The sequence below is a fragment of the Vulpes lagopus genome, chromosome 18 (assembly GCF_018345385.1).
Source record: "Vulpes lagopus strain Blue_001 chromosome 18, ASM1834538v1, whole genome shotgun sequence".
In the NCBI taxonomy this organism is placed as follows: Eukaryota; Metazoa; Chordata; class Mammalia; order Carnivora; family Canidae; genus Vulpes; species Vulpes lagopus.
The window spans coordinates 37,299,386-37,322,064 of NC_054841.1; the positions used below are offsets into that span (position 1 = coordinate 37,299,386).

Sequence of the window (22,679 nt, forward strand, 5' to 3'; positions counted from 1 at the left end):
AGTCCAGTTCCTCATAATGATTCATGAAGCCCAATACAATCTGGCTACCACTAACTCTGCCCTGTTTCCCACTTCCATTCCTCTCCTGCTCTCCATTGCAGTCATCTTTACCTTCTTGTTGATCCTGAAATAAATTAGGCACATTCCCACTTTCAAGTCTTTGTGTTGGGTTTTCCCTCTGCCTGTAGAATCTTCTCCGCAGATGTAGTCATGGCCAATTTCCTCACCTCCTTCCAGTCTTCACTAAAATATCACTTGGTCAGTGAGGTCTGCCCTATTTTTAACTGCAAGGTATGTCTTGTATCCCTTTTGCAGTGCTCTGCATTTTCTTTTTATGTGACAGATATCTGTTATCTTCTAAAATGCTGACTGATTGATTGATGGTTACTTGTCTTTTTCCCCACCCCTGCTAGGCTGTAAGTTCTGTGTGGGCAAATATATTTTATGTCTCTTCATTAACGTGTCCCAGGTATATCTGTGCCTGGTATGTAGAAAGTGTCCAATAAATATTTTTTGAATGAATGAATGCAGTCAGCCTTCTCTTTTTTTTTTTCTTTTTCAATGAATTTCTTATAAAGTAGCATAGTCTTTGACATCAGTGGGTCCAACATTAATGATAGAGCATTCTACCACAAGGGAGAAGTTCCAGAACATGTATGATTTAGAGTGGATATAATAACTCATAGCCTGGTTATGAGGATTAAGGCGGAGGCTGTGAAGTGCTCAGTTGTGCCAATGTGTAGGGACAAGTCGCTTAACTGTCAGAAAAACCTAGCCAACTGCCTTGATTCACATTTGAATGGTGTGAATTACATTCTAGACCTGCTTTTTGGATTTCGGCTTTAAACCAAGGGGGAATAGTAGCCTCACTTTGGTAACTTTTCAAAATACATGTCTGAGCTCCCTGGTAAGTATCAGTGATACACTGTTACTATATTTGTTTTTTTTTTAACCAGTCCCTTGAAATGGAAGGTAACCATTTGTTTTCTTCTTGTGCTTTCTTGCTTTTCAAGGCATCTCTCCATCTCTTATATCCCCTTTAAACTTTTTTCCTCTGAGGTTGAAATAATTCCTTTACAAAGTGATTTTGAAATCACTGAGAGCCACAGAGAAGCACATCGATTAAACATGGTACTAAATCCACAAAATCAAAGCATTCTCAGTCCTTTACCTTCAGCTTCCCAGACTGAGGTCAGTTGCAGTCACCCTTACAGTAATTCTTACAGCAGTCCTTAGAGCAGTCATTTTAGAGTTTTGCTTACGGTGTTTCTAGAGTCTCCTTTTATGTCATTAAAATTGGAGAGTATTTCAAAAGTATCAGACATCCTCTTTTGATAGAGATCTGTATGGTTTGTCTCATTGTAGTTGCCATGCAAATAAGTGATTTCATGTGCAAGAAAAAAGATGATTTTTTAGAGATCATATAAGCAACTAAAGAATAGACAATAAACCAAAGTATGTATTTCTAGAAATGCATAAATCCAATAGCTGTTACCTAAACACAAAATTTGTGAAACTTTTCTTCAGTTTGTTTTCTTTTCCTCTAGGCACATCTAGTTCCTTATTTTTTACCTACTGAATTTTTCTATAGTAGTATATGAACAAGAGCAATCCCTATAATTCAGTTAGAGGATGTAAATGGTTTAGCCATGATTACCATAGACGTGAGAAATAAAATTTCTGAAGGACCACTGTTTTGAATGCACCTGCCTGATAAGTTTGCTCTGCCTTTGAAATTCAGATTAGCATTACATCTGGGTTTTGTTTTTGTGAAGATTCATTCTTTTCAAATATCATTGGTAATAATTTATTTTATTGAACCCCAAACAGTTTTATTGGCCAAGTCTGAATGGAAAGCCTTGACCTGACTTGCTGTTGCTGAATCACAAAGTAACCCTTAGTTTAAGCTATTAATTGATGGCCGACCTGGAAAATATACCTTATTTTTATGGTTCTACATTTGGTTTGGGACACACATAGTAATTGCTTTATTTGTAAAGTTTTTTTTTTTTTTTTTATTTTAATTCCCATCTTTTTATATCCATCCAGTTTTTTGGAAGTGGTGATATTGCCTACCCAGCACCAGCAAACATACCTACTCTGGTGAGGAACTAATTTTGGTCTTCAGTCATTATACTTTAGGTCTCTGGATAGACAAGGCATTACCAAGGCTCCTACCTATTTTCACATCTCTGTTCATGGAAAATGTAGTAAAAAGACTAGTTGTAATAATCAAACTACACTTAGATGTATTATTGGAGGGCTTTTGGGGAATGATCTACATTCCTAGAAAGTCTGGAAAATGGTATAATTTTTAATTAGCATTATAGCAGGCTTCTCTTCCCCAAATAATCTTATTGTCCTCATTAAAATGGTGAGAAGCTACCCAGAAGCACCTCCTGCTCAAGATGTAAGTTCAGGCTGTTAGCTGTTGCTTCCTCTTGTGTAGCCCTCCCCCCAACCCTCTGCCTCCCCTCCCCTCCACGTAGGACACCCTTTCTGGCAGGGATGCATCCCTGAGCACTCCCTCCTTTGCCAAGGTTTCTTCTTTCTCCGTTTCTTGGGGCCTTAGGAGACAGGGTGGTTTAGTGCTGGAAGCTGGCACGCTTCTGTTGGAGAGACTGGGCAGTCACTGGTCCCTGCTCTCTGCCTGCTCTCCCCCCCCCACACCCACACACCTCTCCCCTAGGGGGTCTCAGCATATCTGTCAAGAAATGTAGAATTTTGTTAAGTTTGTTAAGTTGAATTAGTGGATTTTCTAGCTAACTTAATACTATTCAACAGTATTTTTGTGGGACCTATGGGATCAGCCCATGCTTACCTGCAATTCTGGGTTATTTTATCTACTTTCTCTTGTCAGTGCCATGAAAGACTCCTCAAAATGCACAATTTGATCCTGAATTCTTGTTAGCATAGAGCTGCTGGCAGGTACTCAGAATCATCACCAGGCAGTGATATACTCTATACGAGGTTGGGTGCCAGTTCTGGATGTCATTATATAATGGTGTCTGGCTTGAGTTATAGGAAAACCAGATGCTCAAGTTTGTGACAACTTGTATTTTGATATTACTGTCTTTGTATAATAACATAATTATTGGGTATAAAGTAATTATGAGGATTACAATTCTACCAACATACACAACCTCTGAAATCCTTTTATGAGTGAAGCTAAGAAAGTGTTTGAACACCAAGTCTTTAGTAAAAGGTTTCTGTTTTTTTTTTTTTTTTTTTAAGTAATCTCTACACCCAAAGTGAGGCTCAAACTCACAACCCTAACATCAAGTTCCATGTTCCACGAACTCAGCCAGCCAGACACACCAGTAAAGGCTATTTTTAAATGAAAAATTACTGCTCGTAGATGAAATATTTCCCTTGGACTTCAGCAAAGTCCTAACTTGAACTTTATTTCCAACAAAGTATCTTTTACTACTTAGTATGTTACGAAGATTATTGGCATTATATAAAACCAAACAGTGTACTATATATAAATAATACAGAGGTAGATATTAAATTAGTGTGAGAGAAGCAAGCTTTAACCAGACACATTTAACCAGACAAATGTGTCTGTCTTTAAATGAAAGAAAATGAACAGCAAATTCTCTTTACGTTTTCAGCAATGCTTACCTTGGGGGGACAGCAGAGGCTGCTACTTCTAATTCTCCTAAGGAAACTTGGAAAAGCATACCATCAGGAAGATGTCCTATCAATGTCTTTCTTACTGTTAAAACTTATGTGAAGTTTCTAAGGACATTTTTTTTTTTTTTTACTAAAAATCCATTTAAACTTTTATTTTAAAGTCTTCCAAGAAGATATGAACTGATAAATCTTGCATCTCATGTCCTGTGAATTTTGTGAGGTTGGGGCAAAGATAAGGTGCCAAACAGGGTCATAGAACAAACAATATTAGTTTTTTGCTGTTAATTTTTGTGGCAGAAATGGTCATGTTTTTCTTGTATTCTCTATTTTGTCTACCTAATGTGCAAAAAAATTTTGGGGGGTGAATAGTTGAGAATTTTACTCTCAGAGTTGTTGATTTCTAGAAGAGTAAAACCAAAAGACTGATAGGTATAAACACCTTAAAAGAACTTTTATTAAAACACTCTTAAGGGCTGGCCACCAATCATGCTTACAGTAAAATCCAAATTCCTTATGCTAGTCGAGTGTCAGTGGTTCCCATAGTTTTTGTTCTCAGGATTCTATACTCTTATTTTGAGAAACCCTGAGAACTTTTGTTTATAGAGGTTATATCTATTGTTATTTATTAAGGAGTAGAAATGAAAGCAAAGAAAAACTTTATTTACATGTTTAAAAATAAATAAATGTTTTGGGTCGAATCATATGATGAAAATCTCTTCTCCCAGGTAGGTAGGAAGTATATTTTAATAGCCTTTTCAGATTATTGAGAATATTCTTTAATACCTTGTCAAACTTTGGTAGTTTTTTAAAGTTTAATTGCCATGTGAAACCATCAGTGAACTTGTACTCTTGTCATACTGAAATCCATTGGTCTGTCTTGCACTTAAAATGGACCATTTTTTCTCCTGTGCACGATTTTGTAATGTGAGTGCATTGTTATTAGAAAACATTGGTTCAGTGAGTTATGAAAATCTTTCAAATGTTATGTTTAATTATACAATATTAAAATATTACATTCATTTAATGTCACCAATCTCATCAAGAACAGTCTTTAAATGTTGGGAAGCTATCAAACATAGTGATGTAATCAAAATTTCCAAAAGCATATTTGGCAAATTTTCTCAAGTACAGTTGATATTCCATGAAAAAAGAAAAAAGGTTGTTCACCTCTAAAACAATTGCAGGAGTATTTTTTTCTCAAGGCAATCATTCTATCTGCATTTCACTAGAACTGCTTTGTGCATTTCATCACAAAAATATTAAGAGATGTTTGCTCAAGCATCAAAGTTTAATTAAATCAACAGTTTTTACTGCTGCATCTCCCAGAGATTCCCCCATGAAACAGTACCTTGATTATGGCCAAGGAAGGCACAGGAGCTAATTTGCATTTGTGGAAGCTGTTTTACCACAGTTCCTAAATTCTCCTATTCCCCAAGTGTGGGCTGGGAGGAATGGGGAAAGATAGGTGATTTGACGGGTCCTTCAGTGCTTGTTCCCTTTGGCTGTTCAGGAACCATGGGAGTGATCCTTACTTCAGGTGGCTTAGGAACCAGCAGCATCAATAGTGAAGAGTCACACAGCCAGGCAATGGTACCAGTTCTTTTGGAGCTTCCAAAGAAAACCTTCCCTTTTCAATTTGAGCAGATGGCTCCTCTCATGAGGGCTCTTGGTTGTGCATCACCACTACCAGATGTTACTGAGAGGTTTCAGAGGGCTTCTGTCACTTCTACCTACTTCAGATACTTTCTTAATCAGTGCATTTCAAAACTGCTTAAAATAATACCGTAAAATCATTCATTCTTTAAACAACAGGCACAAAATAATATATTTACCTTATCCCACCTGCTCAAAAAATACATTTTTGATAGCCATTTTATGTTTTGCCCACAATTCAAACCATTTTTTAAATGGTTTTAAACCTGCATTTTAACAGTTTGTTAATAATCATTCCTACTAATGATTTTTAAAATCATTACTGGTGATAAAAATTTTCCTTTATTAACATGCAAGAGACTTGGCAGCTGTGGAGAAGATACTCAGCTATTTATTCCACTATTGATATTACTGTCTCCATTTATTCTTCCTTCAGTCTTATAAGAGAATATATTGATAGAAGTTGAGAATTCTTTATTTTTGGGAAAAAATCAAACACTTTTGTTTCTTAAATCATGACATGGAAATGCACATGTGTAAAAAGTGCACTTTTCTACTTGTGCTCATTTTCTGCGGTAATTTTAATGGGACATTGCCCATCCCTGGCACTGTGGTTTGTTTGCCATGTAGGCGTGAGTTTCCAGACTATTCACATAGGAGCCCTGTACACACAAGCCTGTTTTATTACTTTGTTTGAGGATTGGGTGTGTCTAAATGTAGTGGAAATTTATCCATTCAGTGTTAAGTACAAATGAAACACATTTCAAAGTAAAAGTCTCTTTAATTATCTATTTTTTTAGATTATTCATATGACTGCTTTCTTCCTTGCATGTGAATTGCTGAGAATTTATTATCCTTTCCAGTTCATTAAATTATTAAAATTCTCTACTGGTGCTATAAATAAACATGCCAGACCACGAATTGAGACTAGTTGATAAAGGCAGCTTTGTCCTAGTAACTGGGTCTTGCTTGTGGTTAACCCACACTTTAAATATGTGAATATCTGTACTACAGTGAGTTTTAGACTTCTGGTGAAGCAAAGCCTTGCTTTGAAACACATGTGGGGACTTGCTTTAAGTAGAGCTTTAGCATTGTCATTTGGCCTAGCTGCAAGATGAATGCAGTATTACTAAACTCCATTTGTGCTTGGACATGTTCAGGAGAGCCTCGGGACACAGATATCTAGATTCTTTACCACTGTACCTCACATAAACCTGCACTCAAAAGATAGCTAGAAACATCATAGACCTCAGTTTCGGACCATTTTAAACCCAGGAAGAGTTGCACTCTACAAATGTACTCTAGGGTTCTAAATGGGCTTGGACATGCTGGACTCAGTCCTTCCTGTTACACAATGATTGAAAGCCAGATGTGAGTGTGGTGCTTGTGGTGCTATTAACTCTTATTGGGACATGTAGCCCTCAGAGAATTCAGTCTAATCAGACTACATAAGGCAGGATGGAATGTGAGAAAAGGCTGCATGGAGAGCGAGAGCCTCTAAGCACCAGGAAATCTTCCTTATTGAGTTGTCTTTGGACTGCATTGTGAAGGATGGATAGTCATCTGGTAGGTAGATTTGTAGGGAAGAAAGAGCAGTGAAGATTGCAAGAGGCAACAGGCTCATTTGCAGTGTGGGAACAGTCTTGTTTGCTAGGTGAGCCCATGAAGAAGATAAGATAGAGCTTACAGCCATGTTGTGGTGATTCAGAATGTGTTGTAAAACATGTGACTTTCTCTCTCTGAAAAAGGCGAGACAGAGTTTCTTTTCTTCCTGTGTAGATGCTTGGTCTGCAGTCCTGATGTACTAGTGGAGCAGGGGAGACCCATTCTTGTTTCACATGGTACCTCTTCAGGAAGAACAGCACAGAATAGTTGGTTAAAATTTGGCTATACACCACCTAATAAATACTCCTTTTTGTTTCCTTTTCGATGCTATATTTTAAATTTTATGAGAGCGTATTACCTTAAATACTGACATCAACTAAGTCTCCTATACTGAACTCTTACTGGGTCATGGCATCCCTATAGCTGGCTAGTAAAATGCTTATGGAGAGATCTAACACCTATTAATTTTGATCACCATTTTCAGAGACTGTCTGCTTTTCTTTTCTCTAGTTCCAGTCATGATCATTACCAAGATCTTGTTTGCGTCCACATTAGCTCTGAACTGTGGTGACATGGTTGTTGTGTTAAAAAAACAAAGTAACAGTTGAATTGCCACTTGTTGAGGATATATTTGGATTTGAATGTTCATTAATCTTCAGTCTGCTCATTATAGTTAAGGTACACATGTAAATACTGTCTGCCTGTTGTTTTGTGATGTAGAAATTAGGAAACCCGAATTTAAAAACATTTTTTATGAATACTTTTGACTCTAAATGAAACTCACTTGAGTGTTATTTTATGAGCAATTAAATTATTTTATTCTATACCTCTGGGCAGTTCAAGTACTGACCTACTTATATGGTAGCTCTTAATTAAAAAAAGAAATGCTTGCTGAATATATATTAGAATTGAATTTTCGTTTAAAATATCTTATTTTCTTAGTTCTGGCACATGCAGTGAAACTAAGTACAGAGCCTTCTCAACTTTTATTCCGATTACAACAGCATGAGGGATGGAAACAACAAGGGAGTACTTTATCAGTGCCAAATAATTATTTTCTGCAGCAAATGGAAGCAGTCTCTGAATGTTACTTGGTGTTGATATAGTTAAGATTTTGCCAACCTTAATAGGACAATGTTGCCTTTATATTGTGTCCTTCACAGCAGTCATGGGGAATTGTATACTTTAAAGCTAATTAAAAGTAGCATAGAACCCATTTCTTAAATTTGCTTTTAGAACAGATTTTACTTTGAGATTTTGCCAGAAGTTGCTTTCTATAATAATCCTCTGTTACAGGCTTCTAATTCTACTTGAATTTCTTGTTAGAAAACATTTTTGTGACTTAGTTTAGAAGTTAGGTGCCTTTTTCATTTTCGTTTGGTGGTCTCTACCCCAGAAGAGATAGGTTGGAAATTGGGTGTGAAGATGCCTTGTATAACTTCACATGTATTTGTATTTTCCCAAAGCACAGTTTTTCTCAGTGGAGATTTCTTACTTTTAGATCTTGCACTTTTTGCTTAAAATAACTATCTTTTATTGTAGTCACATACATAGTAAAAGTGAAGGAAGGCATTTCTTTTTTTTTTTTTTTAATAATTTTTTATTTATTTATGATAGTCACACACACACAGAGAGAGAGAGAGAGAGAGAGAGAGAGAGAGAGGCAGAGACACAGGCAGAGGGAGAAGCAGGCTCCATGCACCGGGAGCCCGACGTGGGATTCGATCCCAGGTCTCCAGGATCGCGCCCTGGGCCAAAGGCAGGTGCTAAACCGCTGTGCCACCCAGGGATCCCAAGGAAGGCATTTCATTAGTGGAGACCCTTGTGGATTATGACAATCAATTCCTAAAATCGGTAACTGATTTTTTTCTATGTGATTTTGTTAAAATAAGAAATAAAAACTTCCTCTTACCTTCCCCCAGCCTTGCCTTTACAAAACCTTATCTTGTTCACTTTACAGTGATAGAAATGTTAATCCTGTAGATATTTTTTACTAAGAGTTGTGGATGTTGGGGAAATTGGTCTGTGACATTTACCCCACTAATAACCAGTATCAATACACAATATCTGGTGGTTTGAGCATTGTCCCATTCCCTGTGCTTCTTGGAAAAGAGTGGCTTTCCCAAATAGAGGAAAGCATTCTTTAGTTAACTCTTAATGAAGAACGGCTTTGGCTTTTATTTTAATCTGATTGTGGAAATGTTTTTTGTTATTCCTAATATCAGGGGGAAAAATAGCACCTGCCTAAAGTTAAAAAAAAAAATCTATGAAAAAATGTTTTTCTTTGATTAGCACACAGTTTTCTTCCTGTCAACTGAAGCCAACAGCCAACCTAAAGAAGGCTACAGCAAAGTTGTTCCATTCTAGCATTTCCAGTAGGATTAATGTCCCCTGTTGGATCAGTACAGTCTCCCTTCTGGCCTTCTCAGAAGAGACTTCCTGAAGCCTGATTTTACTTCTGTTTGGATAAATTGTTTTTAAGTACCCAGATCAAAATCATAGATGTTAATGGGATCATTGTATTACAATACTAATGTTTCTTTCTGGATGCAGGGCTCCATCATCCATCCCAGGACTCTGGGATTATGACCTGAGCCAAAGGTAGCCACTTAACCGACTGAGCCACCCAGGTGCCCTGAAAATAATAACTCCTAAGCAGTCATTTAGCTCTAGGTTTAATCTATATATAGTGTTGTTGTAAGTTAATCTTTGATTGACTGATAAAGTATCTTCAGCAGATATTACCCAGAGAATTAATAGGCTTCTGTTAATCAAGTTTATAGAAATGTATAGTTGTACACCATGAGAAAATGTTAGAAATGCATTGTATTAATGCTGGAACTCTTACTAATAGAAGTTCTCATTTTGGAATTTCCATGTAGACTTTCTACCATATCATTGGTTATCATAGTAGCGGTCTCAGTTGAGAATTATGATTATATACTATTTCAAAAATGACTATTTGATGAAAGTTTAATTATTCTAATGTAGTTGAGCCAGAATTCTGAGCTGCCATCTTGCCCGGTTAGGAGAATAATTAACCAACCTAAAGAAGAGCACCTTTTCATTCTTTTGAATTATTTACCTTATTCATCGACTACAAATTGCCATCAGTTGTAAGATATGCTATTATTCTATATACCAAGAAGAAAGGGAAGAAAAAGGCCTAGTGGGTGTACTTATGAGATTCCCATCAATTATAAGATAAACCCAATTTCAGAAATATTAAATATTAGCTGAGTTGATTACTCAAGTAATGTTGAGTAATGATAATATTAAAATGTAAAGGAGATTATATTAAATAAATCAGTAATTCTGCCAAACATAAAATTTCTTTAATCCTAGAAATCTAGAATTGTAAAAAATTAAAATAAGATTATGTAGTCAGCACTTTATACATGAGGAAATTTACTAGGAGAACTAGAGTATATAAAAATTAGCAATTGATTATCATTTACCAAAGTATATTAAACTCTATAAAAGAATTCATAGTAGTAATCCTTTTAAATAGCTATCTTTAAAGTATCTCATGGTAAATTTTATATACTGTTCCTTCTCAAGATCCTTCATTTAAATATGATAGAGAGGGCAACCCTGGTGGCCCAATGGTTTAGCGCTGCCTCCAGCCCAGGGTGTGATCCTGGAGACCCAGGATCGAGTCCTATGTCAGGTTCCCTGCATGGAGCCTGTTTCTCCCTCTGCCTGTGTCTCTACCTCTCTTTCTCTCTCTCTCTCTCTCTCTCTCTCTCATGAATAAATAAATAAAATCTTTATGAATTAAATAAATAAGAAAGAAAAGGAAGGAAGGAAGAAAATAACTTGGGATTTAGACGAAGTTGTTTGGTATCCCAAGTGTGCATATAGACACAGTTATAAGCATGAAATATCATATTAAATACCAAATGGAATTTTTAAAAGAATTATTGTTCCTGCCTTCAAAGAATAGACACATTCTACCTTTCTGCATATTTTCCAAGTTGGTGTAATTTAAGATTAACAGGAGCTTTGTGGTGAAAAGGAAATGACTTAGTGAATCTGTCCATGAGCTTCATTCTTCCAGCCAGCACTGGGGTATGCCATCAGTCTTAGTTATCACCCTTAGTACTACAGTTAAAACTAGTTCATTGTTGAGTGGGGCCAAGTTGAGTTGCTAGTGTAGACATTATTATGTGTTCCATAGATGGACTACTTGTAGTTTTGGGCTCTTTCATAAGGTGGGTACAGCAGAGACCTGCCAACAGGTGGTCTCACAAGTTTGAAGTCCAGTGGACAACTAGCCTAGAGTATGGGTTCCAGGTGCAGCAGATTTGTGCATCGGGTGGGGACTTGATCACAGTGTACAACACAGATGTTAATAGTTGAACCTCACCAAAATCCCAGTAAGATCCTCAGCAACTTAGGACCTTCTTGGCCGGTGAGCAAGGCTTGAGCAAGATTGCAGATGGGATGAAATGTCAGTAGTTGTGAAGCCTGGAAGATTATAAAGGCAGGGAACCAGATTAATCTTTGGGTTTTGGTTGTCCCAGAAGATTGTATCACAAATGTTTCCTGCTTTGGGCACAATTGTTACTAATAATGAAAGCTTGCCTTTTGCAAAATGTTTTCAACACTTATCAAAATGCTTTCACAAACAGGTAATCTTGCCTTCACAGGAAACCTGAGGGTTGAATGGGTATTTGGCAGATGAAAAAAAAAACGAGTCTAATGGATACTAAATAACCTTAAGGTTACTTCTTGTTGGCTCTTGCTTTTTTCACTATATCATGCTGCCAATGCTTGATTCCATATTTATTTTTATATTTAGAAAGCATATAGTCCATTTTCCAGCAGCTGTTGCTATCTTTAGGGACTGCCAACATTTTGTTGCCTTTTTTTTTTTTTTTAACCTCCTAAATTGCAAGCATAACTTTAGCTCAGTATTGAAAAGTAAGCAAAAACAAAACACTATTCCATCACGGCTTATCAGGTTAAGTTAAAATTACTATCCTCTGTGATGGTCTGTCAGTAATTTTTGGAAGTGATACTGATTTCCACAGTCTTCCCTACCTTGTTTAAACCCCAGTTACCCTCACTCTGTAGCTGTTTAGATATTTTGTGGTAAACCAAATACAAGTCCAGACAAGGAGTTCAGAGTTAGAGCAGTTAAACAAGAGTTGCCCCCGTTATTAGTTGTCGACATAGGATTTGTTGGTGTAAACCATAAGTGCCTGGTTTTTCCAACTTTCATTTTACCGGAGAGCCTCTTATGTTTTTGAGCAGATTACTCATTGCTCTTAGGCATTTTTTATGTTCCTTCCTGTTATAGTTCCTTTCCATTTCTTCCCAGAAAGTATCCTAGAACTCTTCCTACAGGGTGCAGAATATATATGTTCATGTTTTTCATATCTGTAAATTTTGCATATTTTAATTTTAAGTAGATGAGAAATATGAAGGTAAAAATGAGGGGTAATTAACTGTGGATGGAAATTAGAATGAGTGGAACAGACAAAATTAGGCGACCAGTCTGGAAATCTGCATTCTAGTCCAGACATTGCACCACTGCTTAACCATTCACAAATCCCTTCTGGATACCTAGTCATCTTACCTATGGAGAGAGTTACATTAAATGATTTCTAGAGCCCCTTTCAAGTTCCAAACCTCATTCACGTCCCCAAACTGAATATATAAGATTCTACCAAATAAAGAGGGATGTCAAGCAGACCTTCCAGTGGTGAAGAAGATGATCTAAGTGAGCCTAATTCTGTTGATAATCTTATTATTGGGAATTGAATGAAAGGAAATAAAGATGATTGAACTTTCTGACAATTGTAAAAATCATCCAAAACCCACAATGACTGGCTAATCTCTTAAAGTTGGTTCCTAATCTTGCTCACTATCATGTGCCAGCCACCTAACACAGTGCATGATCAGCATGTTGTATTTTAAGTACAGGTTTTGCCTCTATCCAAAAGTACAGCATACCTGTGAAACCCTTTGTAAGCCAAAAAGGCATAAAGAAGCAAGTACCATTAATTCGTTTGGAAAAAGTTTTGAGTGTCCCCAGAACCAAAAAAATGACTTCTCTCTGGCTTTTCTGATAGAGTAGAACACATCTTGCTAATAGATGCACAGAATAAATCAAGATAAAGCACAGATGTTCACAGAGTTCAAAGCTCTGATGGCTTGATGCTGAGTGTAGTTCCCAGGGAAGAATTTTGGTGGGGCCACTTTTCTCAGGATGTGTGCTGCCTCTGTAATGGCTCACTGCAAAACATGCTGAATGCTATTTTTGCTTTTTACCTTTTTTCATAAAAGCAAAAATTCTTTGGATTTCCTTTAGCTAGTCAAAATAGATATTAATGTAGGTCTTCCGTAAAAGCAAAGTACAAAATGTGGACTTTCAAAAAGTGAGAGATACATGCATATACTTTCATAAAAGATTGATGGGCTTCTTGACCAATTTACTTCATTAGGACAGATTAACCATGTCTTATAACAGCTTTAAAATTCAGGAGGCAAAAAAAAAAAAATTCAGGAGGCGTAAGAATAAATGATACTGGGACACCTGGGTGGCTCAGCGGTTGAGCATCTGCCTTTGACTCAGGGTGTGGTCCCGGAGTCCCAGGATGGAGTCCCACATAGGGCTCCCCTCGTAGAGCCTGCTTCTCCCTCTGCCTCTGTCTCTCTGTCTCTCTCATGAATAAATAAATAAAATCTTAAAGAATAAATGATACAATGCTAGTTGAAATTTTGGAGGCAGGATATGAAAGTACATTTGGAGCTGGTATCCTTTATTTATCCACCCTTCAGCTTAATGGGTGATGTTTTTGGGTTGCAGATTCAATAGATTGGAGTTTTAACTCCAAATTTAATTTCTCAGGGGGAAAAGAAGCCATAATTTGTGTTTAAAGAAGTGGACTATAGATATGAAAGCAGAGAGGAAAGTGACATATAAATATTTTGTATAATCAAATCAATTAAAAATTTTTATAGCATTTTATTGTGTTCGGTCTGGGTCATGAATTGCTCTGAATGATGGATGATAACTATGGCTCCTTTTTCCAGGAAAATAAATGCACACTCCCAGTTGTTCATTCCATTTGTTGATGCAGCTATTGCTTTCTTCCCCTTAGTCCAAATTCTTGATAGCCTTGGAATATTAAATTCTGAAAGCTATTAGAAATCATCTAGACCAGTATCACTTAAACTGTGGTTATGAAAGCAATAAAATGAATTAAGACCAAAATAAAAGAAAAATAAAAGAGAAAAATCAGATCGAAAATATCTATACTATCCTAATAAGCTAAGTGTTTTTGTTCTGTGAACTGTCTTTCCATTTGTGCGTGAATATGTGCTAATACTGAGTCCAAATATATAATGCATTTCTGACTGAGGATTGAAGGTAAAGATTGAGAAACAATCATCTAGAGAACCTCTTCATATTATTGCTGAGAACTTGAGGCCCTTAAAAGCTAAATGATTTATCAGACTCCCCTCCCCTCCAACACAAACACACACACACACACACACACACACACACACACACACACACGCTTCAGTTTTTTGTGGCCGAATGGGTACTGAACCACATTATGTGATTGCTAGTTTTGCTGTACCAGAATATATATTTTTTGAAAGAAAATTGAGAAGTAGATTATTTGAAAATATTAAATGGTTAATTTATTTCAACTTGGCATTCCTTAATCCTTTATTTTTTCCCACAAACGTGATCTCTGTTGTCTTATAAAATAATCTGAGCATGAGCTTCTTTTCCAGAGTCGAAAAATATTTTGAGGCCTCTTAGTTGGCTGTCCACACACGTGAATCCTAGAATTTTGACATTTAGGGCCTAATCAGAAGGCCCTAATTTTATAATAAGATATGAAGATTAAGTTTTATGATCAAACCAAGTTAAATCATTTTAAATTTTTTCAACATTCACTTGATAATTGAATGTGAAACATGGCTCCAGATGTTGATACTGGATTATTGGGAGACCCCGTAATCTTCCTTATTTTAATCTCATATGAGGTTTTCTCAAACTTGAATGTCCTACAGATTACCTAGAGGGTCCTATTAAAATGCATTTCTGATCCAGAATCTGGATGAGATTCTGGATTTCCGACAGGCTCCCAGGAGGTTCTGCTGCTGCTGTTGAGGCTGCTCCATGGACCACACTTTGATGAGCAAGGACTTTTTAAACTGTGGTAGGAATACGAAGCTCTTAAGAAGCTTTCTATGTCATGATTTTACTAACATTTTCATGCTTTTCAATTTGATTATAAAAGTTAAAATACCATTTAATTTTTGTATTTAAGAACATTTTTTTGTATTAACATTTCTTTAAAACAGCCATACTCCTCAGTCCCACATTTCTTGAGTGACAATGACCCTCTTTGCAGTATTATTCTAGGGGATTCAGATTGAGCAGTGCTTCATGTAAGTAGTATATTCAAGCTTTTCCACAAAACTTAATTTTCCAAATACCTAAAACCTTTAATATCAGAAAGAACATTTTCTAAAATATTATAAAATTTTCTTAAGCTATTGCGCACACTTTTTATTTTAGTGGTGTAAGAGCAGTGTTCAAGCCTTTCTTGGTAAAAGGTGTTGAACTGCATATGAAATGAATAAAAACCACAAAGCCTTCTAAGGAGCTTATATGTACTTTTATCTTTTATCTGCTTTTTATGCTTGTTCTATTTTGTCTGTCCAGTTGACAATTATTAGTATGTCTGTCTCAAAGCAGCTTATTCTTTCCATTCTAATTGGCCACTATCTTCACCTGAAAGCCAGGTCTAATCCTGGTTAGAAGGACCTCCCGGACCTCCCTATTGTGGGGGCTTTCCAAGGAGTTGGTGTCAGGAAGCTCAGTAGCAGTTAAACAAAAGAAAAATCTTTTGGTTTTAACCATATCCTGGGTAGTTAGGTCAAATGGGAACAGATTTGTTTCTTCATATCTTTCACCACATGCTTTTAAAAACTAGTCTCTAGATCTCTCTTTGTGATGTGTGACTTGAAAGGGTGTGTGTGTGTAGGGGGGTGGGTAGCCCTGTGATTGGGAACACAGTAATTATAATAAGTAAGAGCACTCAGGGTCCATCTAAAATGGGGATGAATAGCCTTGTGGTTCTCTTCTATACACAGTCTATCTTGTACTGGCTTTGCAGATTTAAGAGTAATAATGATGACAATAAAGAGGATATTCCTTGGTTCAGTCTCATGATTTAGGGCCTCGGGGATCAAAAGTTTGGTTTCGGTTTGTTCTCTTGAGTAGATTATTAGTTACAATGACCATCATAGTGCATTCGTTCAGCCCTTACTCTGTCAGGGACTCATTATTCAGATGAATGCTGTGCAACAAGCAGGGCCGTGGCCGAGAAGATTGAGCCAGGAGTGGGGGGTTAGCAAATGGCTGCTGCACCTGGAACAGATGAGAGTAATCCAGATAGATGGGGTGGGATTAAATTTCCTCATTAGTCCCTCTTTAGAAATAAATATATGTGGAACCTGTAGCAGGGTTTGTTTTTTCTTGCTCAACAAAGCCAGAGATTGTTGTGGGATTCACATCCATGAAAACCACATACGTGGTAGTTTATATTCTTCTGATTCAAAGCAGAGAGAACCTGTTTGCATTTTAATTAGGCAGCATCAGAACATTTATCATTTTGAATAGCCTTTTTACTAGGTTTGTGTTAGAAGTTGTGGATTATATTCTTTAAAATTATTACAAGTTAAATAAAGCCATAACATTGAGGCTGGATTTTGAGATCCTGCGCAGGGCCCATCTGATGTATTTTTAGTGAATTATAACCTTTAAATACTGATTAAAGGTTACAGATTTGTTTCATTTGAATCTTATTTTCATATCTAAAATTTGTCTGTTTCAGTGCAGCTAAACCTAGTGGTATAATCTTAGTCAAATTTAAAAGTATTTTCTGTTCTGGGACTCCTGTCAAAGACCAACATAGGAACTAGAAAATGTTAGGAGGTAAAATGAACACATGACCTCATCTCTCATTTTACACTAGACTATAACTTGCATTCAAAGAGACTGGAAAAAAGAAAAACAACATTCCTTTCCATTAAGCTGTCATAAATGTGTTGTTGAGTATGGTTTTGCTATTAATAATCCCTTTTAGCTGGAAGAATGGAGGATTTTGTTTGAAGTATCTGAAACTAAATGCTGCTGGGATAAAGATTTTACTAGAAACACAGTAGTTACCAGTCCCTACCCTTTGTTAATTGATCCTGCCTGTTTAACTGGGGAAATAAAAATGTACATCTACTGCAGAGAAATCTGTGGGGACAAACTATTCCTTTCCTGTTTGCAGATGTATTTCATAAGTTGTTTTTCTTACCTAAATGTACAATAATACAGGAGACAACAGAATGCAACTACTGTTCCTTTAATATCAGAGCTATGCACGTTACAATAGGTGTCACTGTTTTGCTTGGTCCAATCATGATTGGTGACTTCAGCTATTGGCTCCCAGCACTGGCTGTCTGACTCCATCTGCAGGGCTGTAATACCTACTCTCCTCCGATCCATTCACCATACAACTTCAGCCGGCTGAACAGACTCGCACGGCTCCAGCACATCTTGCTAACCTAATTCAGAAAACAAGTGCTACGTCTCTCTCTGCCTGTCATCTGTGCTCAGCGTAGCAATTTCAGGTGATCTAGGAAACTGGGTTATTTTTATGAGCACATAAGAGCAATAGGAATCATGATGGAGATGTATTTAGCAGACCCAGTACTGGATAAAACTTAAAGCCAGTTTCTATTGAACATAGTGAAAAGGTCACCTTGTCCGGCTGAGAGAAGAAGCAAAATAGCAGCTTGTTGGTTTCTGTTAACATCTTGGCTCATGCTAGCCTCTTTTCTTTGATGTTTGCACCAATTTGGGATATCTAGCTATAAAGAAAGACATACTGTACTCATGGTAGATGACAAGGAAAAGAACATGAAATGTCTCACCTTCTTCTTGATGCTTCCAGAGACGGTAAAGAATAGGTCCAAGAAAAGCTCGAAGACAAATACCAGCAGCAGCAACAGCGGCAGCAGCAGCAAGTTGCCCCCAGTTTGTTATGAAATAATTACCTTGAAGACTAAAAAGAAGAAGAAGATGGCTGCTGATATATTCCCTCGTAAAAAACCAGCCAACTCCAGCAGCACCACTGTCCAGCAGTACCACCAGCAGAATCTCAGTAATAACAACCTTATTCCGGCCCCAAACTGGCAGGGTCTTTATCCTACCATTCGAGAAAGGTAAGTGCCAGACCAACATATTTACTTTAAAAGTTTTCCTGTGTTGAAGTTTCTGCTTTTGCACAACCTGTAATGTATTTTAACATAAATCTGTGTTTCCTCTTTTCCCAGAAGCTTTATTGGTAATGGAAAACTGCCTTGTATCTTTTCCAAAACAGTACAGCTGTTTTCCTCTTAGATAAAAATGTTTCTGCAAGCTGTAACATTTAAGTGACAGGCTTGTGTCTACGGACCATGGAAGGTTTGAAGATAGAAACCTATTATTTGTCCTTAGTCTTATGAAAAGTTTGGATAACTTTTTGCTTTTTTTTTTTTTTTTTAACTTACTTCCCATGTGTTTGCAATGATCACAAACAGTTGTTTAGTGGAATCTATATTTGTAGTTCTGCCCTGAAGTTACTAAACTTTGCTAAGCTTGTGAGTCTTGTGGGATTTGCATGTTGGGAGGGGGTATTAAAAATGCTGGCTGCTGTGAATTAATAAATTGCCTCTGTTTATAGAAATGCAGTGATGTTCAATAATGATTTGATGGCAGATGTACATTTTGTGGTTGGGCCACCAGGTGGGACTCAGCGGTTGCCAGGACACAAAGTAAGCAACAGCTGCATTACCGGTTTAGTCCTGAGATTTACAAAGAGGGACCCTCTCCTCTCCATAAGCCTGAAACTTGGTTGGGGTGGGCAGCTTGCCGATGGCAGGCAGTGCGTGTTTCGCCCATCACAGAGAAGGCATAGCCTCTCCAAAGGGTCTTAGCCACGCTTAATTTTTTTTCTTTGTTTCTTTCTACCCTGCTTTACATCCCACACAAAAATACGCCGTCTTAACTCTCCAGTCATGGGAAGTTGTTGTGACAGGTTAGGAAAGTCATGTTTACTCTTCCCCTAGAAATTTGGTTAGATAAGCTTTTATTTTATTTATTTTGTAATGAGGGAACTTACACATTAATCCCTTAAAGCTTTGAGGTAATTAGCAGCATAAAGACTGGCTTGCATGAACATCTATCTTCTGCTTTCACAGCAGGATACACATTAGACCTTGGCTTTGAAGAAAGAGCAGGTGTAGTTGCTTCATGTCCACTAAACCTGATTGCTTGGAGTTGTTTTTCTGGACTGATTTACTGAAAATGCTTTCAGTTTAGTGCATGAAATAAGATTTCCCTTTCTCCACAGTATGTTTTAGCTGTTGGGAGCTCTGTGTTCCATGCAATGTTTTACGGAGAACTTGCTGAGGACAAAGATGAAATCCGTATACCAGATGTCGAACCTGCTGCTTTTCTCGCTATGCTGAAGTAAGCATCGTTCATTTGCTTAGAAAGAGTTTGTTTATGCTGTGTTTGTACTCTGCTGGCTTCACAGTTAAATATAAGTTCTGTGTAACTGAAAGGGAGACTGATGAAAAAAGAGGGTGCTGCTTACCTTGTAAATGTTTTTGGAGAAAACTACTGTGCATCTTTTGGGACAAAAGCATGTGGAATGGTGCAGGCATTTGCAATGACACCTTGGCATGGGATTTGAGAGCAAGTGGCACAGATAGTGATTTGATTTTTAACGACTTAAAATTAAAAATCACTTTGTCATGGAGGATTGTCTATTACAGTGTGTTCTCTCTGACAGCATTGTGTATGAAGAAGTCTTTAAAGATATAAATTATATTTTGTTTCACAATTCCAGAAATTCTATACTCCATTTAAGTACCATTAGTTAAGAGATTCCTGAATTTTCTAGGAATTATTGTTTCTTGTCAGCAGATATAAAACTTACCGTGTTAGGGATGCCTGGGCGGCTCAGAGGTTGAGTGTCTGCCTTTGGCCCAGGGCATGATCCTGGAGTCCTAGGATCGAGTCCCACATTGGGTTCCCTGCATGGAGCCTGCTTCTCCCTCTGCCTCTCTCTCTCTCTCTGTCTCTCATGAATAGATAAATAAAAAAATCTTAAAAAAAAATTATTCAAAGCTTACTGTGTTAAAATATCTGATCTTTGTATGTACATACATACCATACATACAGGTACTCTTACATAAAACCAGATACCATTTCTCAAAGATAAAGAAGTATTTGATAGTAGAAGAAACATTTTTGAGAGATATGAATAGTTTTCTATAATTTTATATGTATTTTTACAAGAAAATTTTAATTGGTAATATAAAAATATAAACATGTAAGATATATACTTAAAAAATATAATCAGCTTCTTTGATGTGCACTGGTGTTAGACAGTGTGATAAGTAAGGTTTTATGATTTTTGTTAAATCCTTATTCTAGCACACCAAGTATATCAAGAGTTCAAGATTATCTGCTGCTGTGGGCATTTTGGTTCCCTGGAATAAATGTGTTTGTTAAATTTTTCTGTGTCACCAAGTTGGACGATAATCCCACAAATGGTTAAAATGTTGCAAGATATTTATTGTCTACTTCTACTGAGAAATAAGTACTGTAGTCAATTGTAGAACTTAAAAGTATTCAATTCTTTATGTTGTAGTTTTGAAATCAGATTGCTTCTGACTGAAACTTCACAATGGGAAATAGGGAAATGAAAGATAAGTGAGCATCTTAGGTAAACTAATCCACCACTTTTAAACAACCAACACTTAGTGACCTTTATAATTTTCTAGAGGTACATGTACAGAAACCAGTTTTACCTGAGGGTTTTGGTTTTTTTCCAGTCAAGTCAGCTTTGTATATTTGACATTGTCTCTTGCTGAGGAGAACGCTAACACTAGTTCAGCATTTTGACTGCACTGCAGTCCAGTAGAGTGTCCTGTTGTTTCAGCCAGAATAGATACATAATTAAGAAACACAAGTAAGAATTATAAAGTTACATTTCACTCAAGTCATTCTGTAGGCATTTTTTCTTACAAATACATTACCTAGAATATATCTCAATACAGCTTTTTAAAATGATACATACAGTGGTAAGAATCAGAAATGAAGTAAGGTGCCGTTTGCTGTTGGGCCATAGTTAGTACTGCACTGTTGCCATGGACAGTGGGGACCAGGTTTTCCAGACCATGCATTGTATGGCTGAGTAGCCAGTATTCCTAGAAAGGGAGTTGTCAAGAAAAGGGGGAAGACTGCTCACTTGACAATCCAGGGTAAGAGGCACAATGTGCTGACCTTGTTTAGATTCTTCCCCAACATCCTGGTTCTCAGGTCAGAACATCACTGAGCTGCCGGTATGTTGTGAGTTAGTCTTGCCAGGTATATTATGGCTTAGCATATCAGAAGAGAAGAGCTTCTAGGGAGCAAAAATGGAAGTTTCATTTGTGATTGTGGATGTTTTTCTTATTGTCATCACTGTGGGATTTTTTACTTGTGCAGAAGCCATTGCTAATCTTTTGTCATATATGTTTTACTGATTTAAAATGTAGAGATTAAAGGAAAACTTCACAGCAAGTAGCTAAACATCTTAGCATTAGCTAGAAAAATATAAAAATTAAGTATTAACAGGATGTATTTTTTACCCGTATGTAGTTCTCACTGACTCTCGTACTCAACCATACCAGTCTAAAAGAAGCAGATGATTTTTGTCTTTACGTACCATTTTGGGAGGCTGCCACCATTCCCCCAAATCACAAGAAATGTTCTCTCATCCTGACATAGGGATACCTTACAGAATCATAAAAATAAGTGCATATTTGGGCTTTCTTGCTTTTTTGTCTTTTAATTAAATATATCCAGAATTAATAGTCTTTAATTCTGAAGATAGAAGAAATGTGTGGAGAAGAAAGAGTTTAGAGTTTGAAGGAAAAAAAAAAGCCAGATACAAAGCCTATGTCGGATTGTTGAAATTCATATTTGGTAATCTGTTGAACTTTAAAACTACTTGAAAAATATCTTGCTTAATTTCAGGTTTTATTTTGTGTTAAGGAAAAATTCAAGTCCTGCCTAGTTAAAAGAATTAAGATGTAATCATTGCCAACATTATAGTATTAAAGGCATTTGTTTCTTTCTGAATGTACAGAAAATTTAAAAATAAAACTATGTATGTCTGTGTATATATATATATCGAGAGAGCGCACTATTCTAAAACATAAGATTATTCTTTAAAAAAAAAAAGATTTTATGTATTTGTTTGAAAGAGAGAGAGAGCATGAGGAAGGAGAGGGGTGGCAGTGGGAAGAAGCAGACTCTCCATAGAGCAAGGAGCCCAACAGGACATAGGCTCCAGGACACAGGGCTCAATCCCAGGCAGGACCTCTGAATCATGACCTAAGCCGAAGGCAGACACTTAACCAACTGAGCCACCAAGTGCTCTGGAGATTATTTTTTGATTAAATATAAGATAGTGTATTTAACAGAAATTTTGCTATTTTTTGCTAATACTAACTTTGGTATATAGTTTTTTTTTTCAAACAGCTCTAGTATCTTTTTTTGAGAAGACATTGAATGCAGGTTATAAAATAGAGGCTAGAATGGTAACAGAAAGTTAATGTCTTTAGTTGTACAAATTTACTGCTGCGTTGAAATATTAACAATTAATGAACATATTTCAGATGTTCCCTTAATCCCAATCATTTTTATAATAACTGTCACATAA

General features: G+C 36.7%; 1 protein-coding gene across 4 annotated transcripts in view; it reads left to right on the forward strand.

Annotated features, from left to right (window-relative positions):
- BTBD3 (BTB domain containing 3) overlaps window positions 1-22,679 on the forward strand; it is a 34,056-nt gene that overhangs the window by 6,782 nt on the left and 4,595 nt on the right. For 3 of the 4 annotated variants that reach the window (XM_041732695.1, XM_041732694.1, XM_041732696.1), the window contains 3 exons: window positions 17,874-18,144; window positions 18,645-18,735; window positions 19,314-19,432. In XM_041732695.1, the coding sequence (XP_041588629.1) occupies window positions 18,002-18,144; window positions 18,645-18,735; window positions 19,314-19,432 (353 nt within the window). In that variant the 5' untranslated portion in view covers window positions 17,874-18,001. Of the gene's footprint in view, window positions 1-13,486; window positions 18,145-18,644; window positions 18,736-19,313; window positions 19,433-22,679 lie in introns of those variants that run through there. The other variant, XM_041732693.1, reaches the window with a different exon arrangement.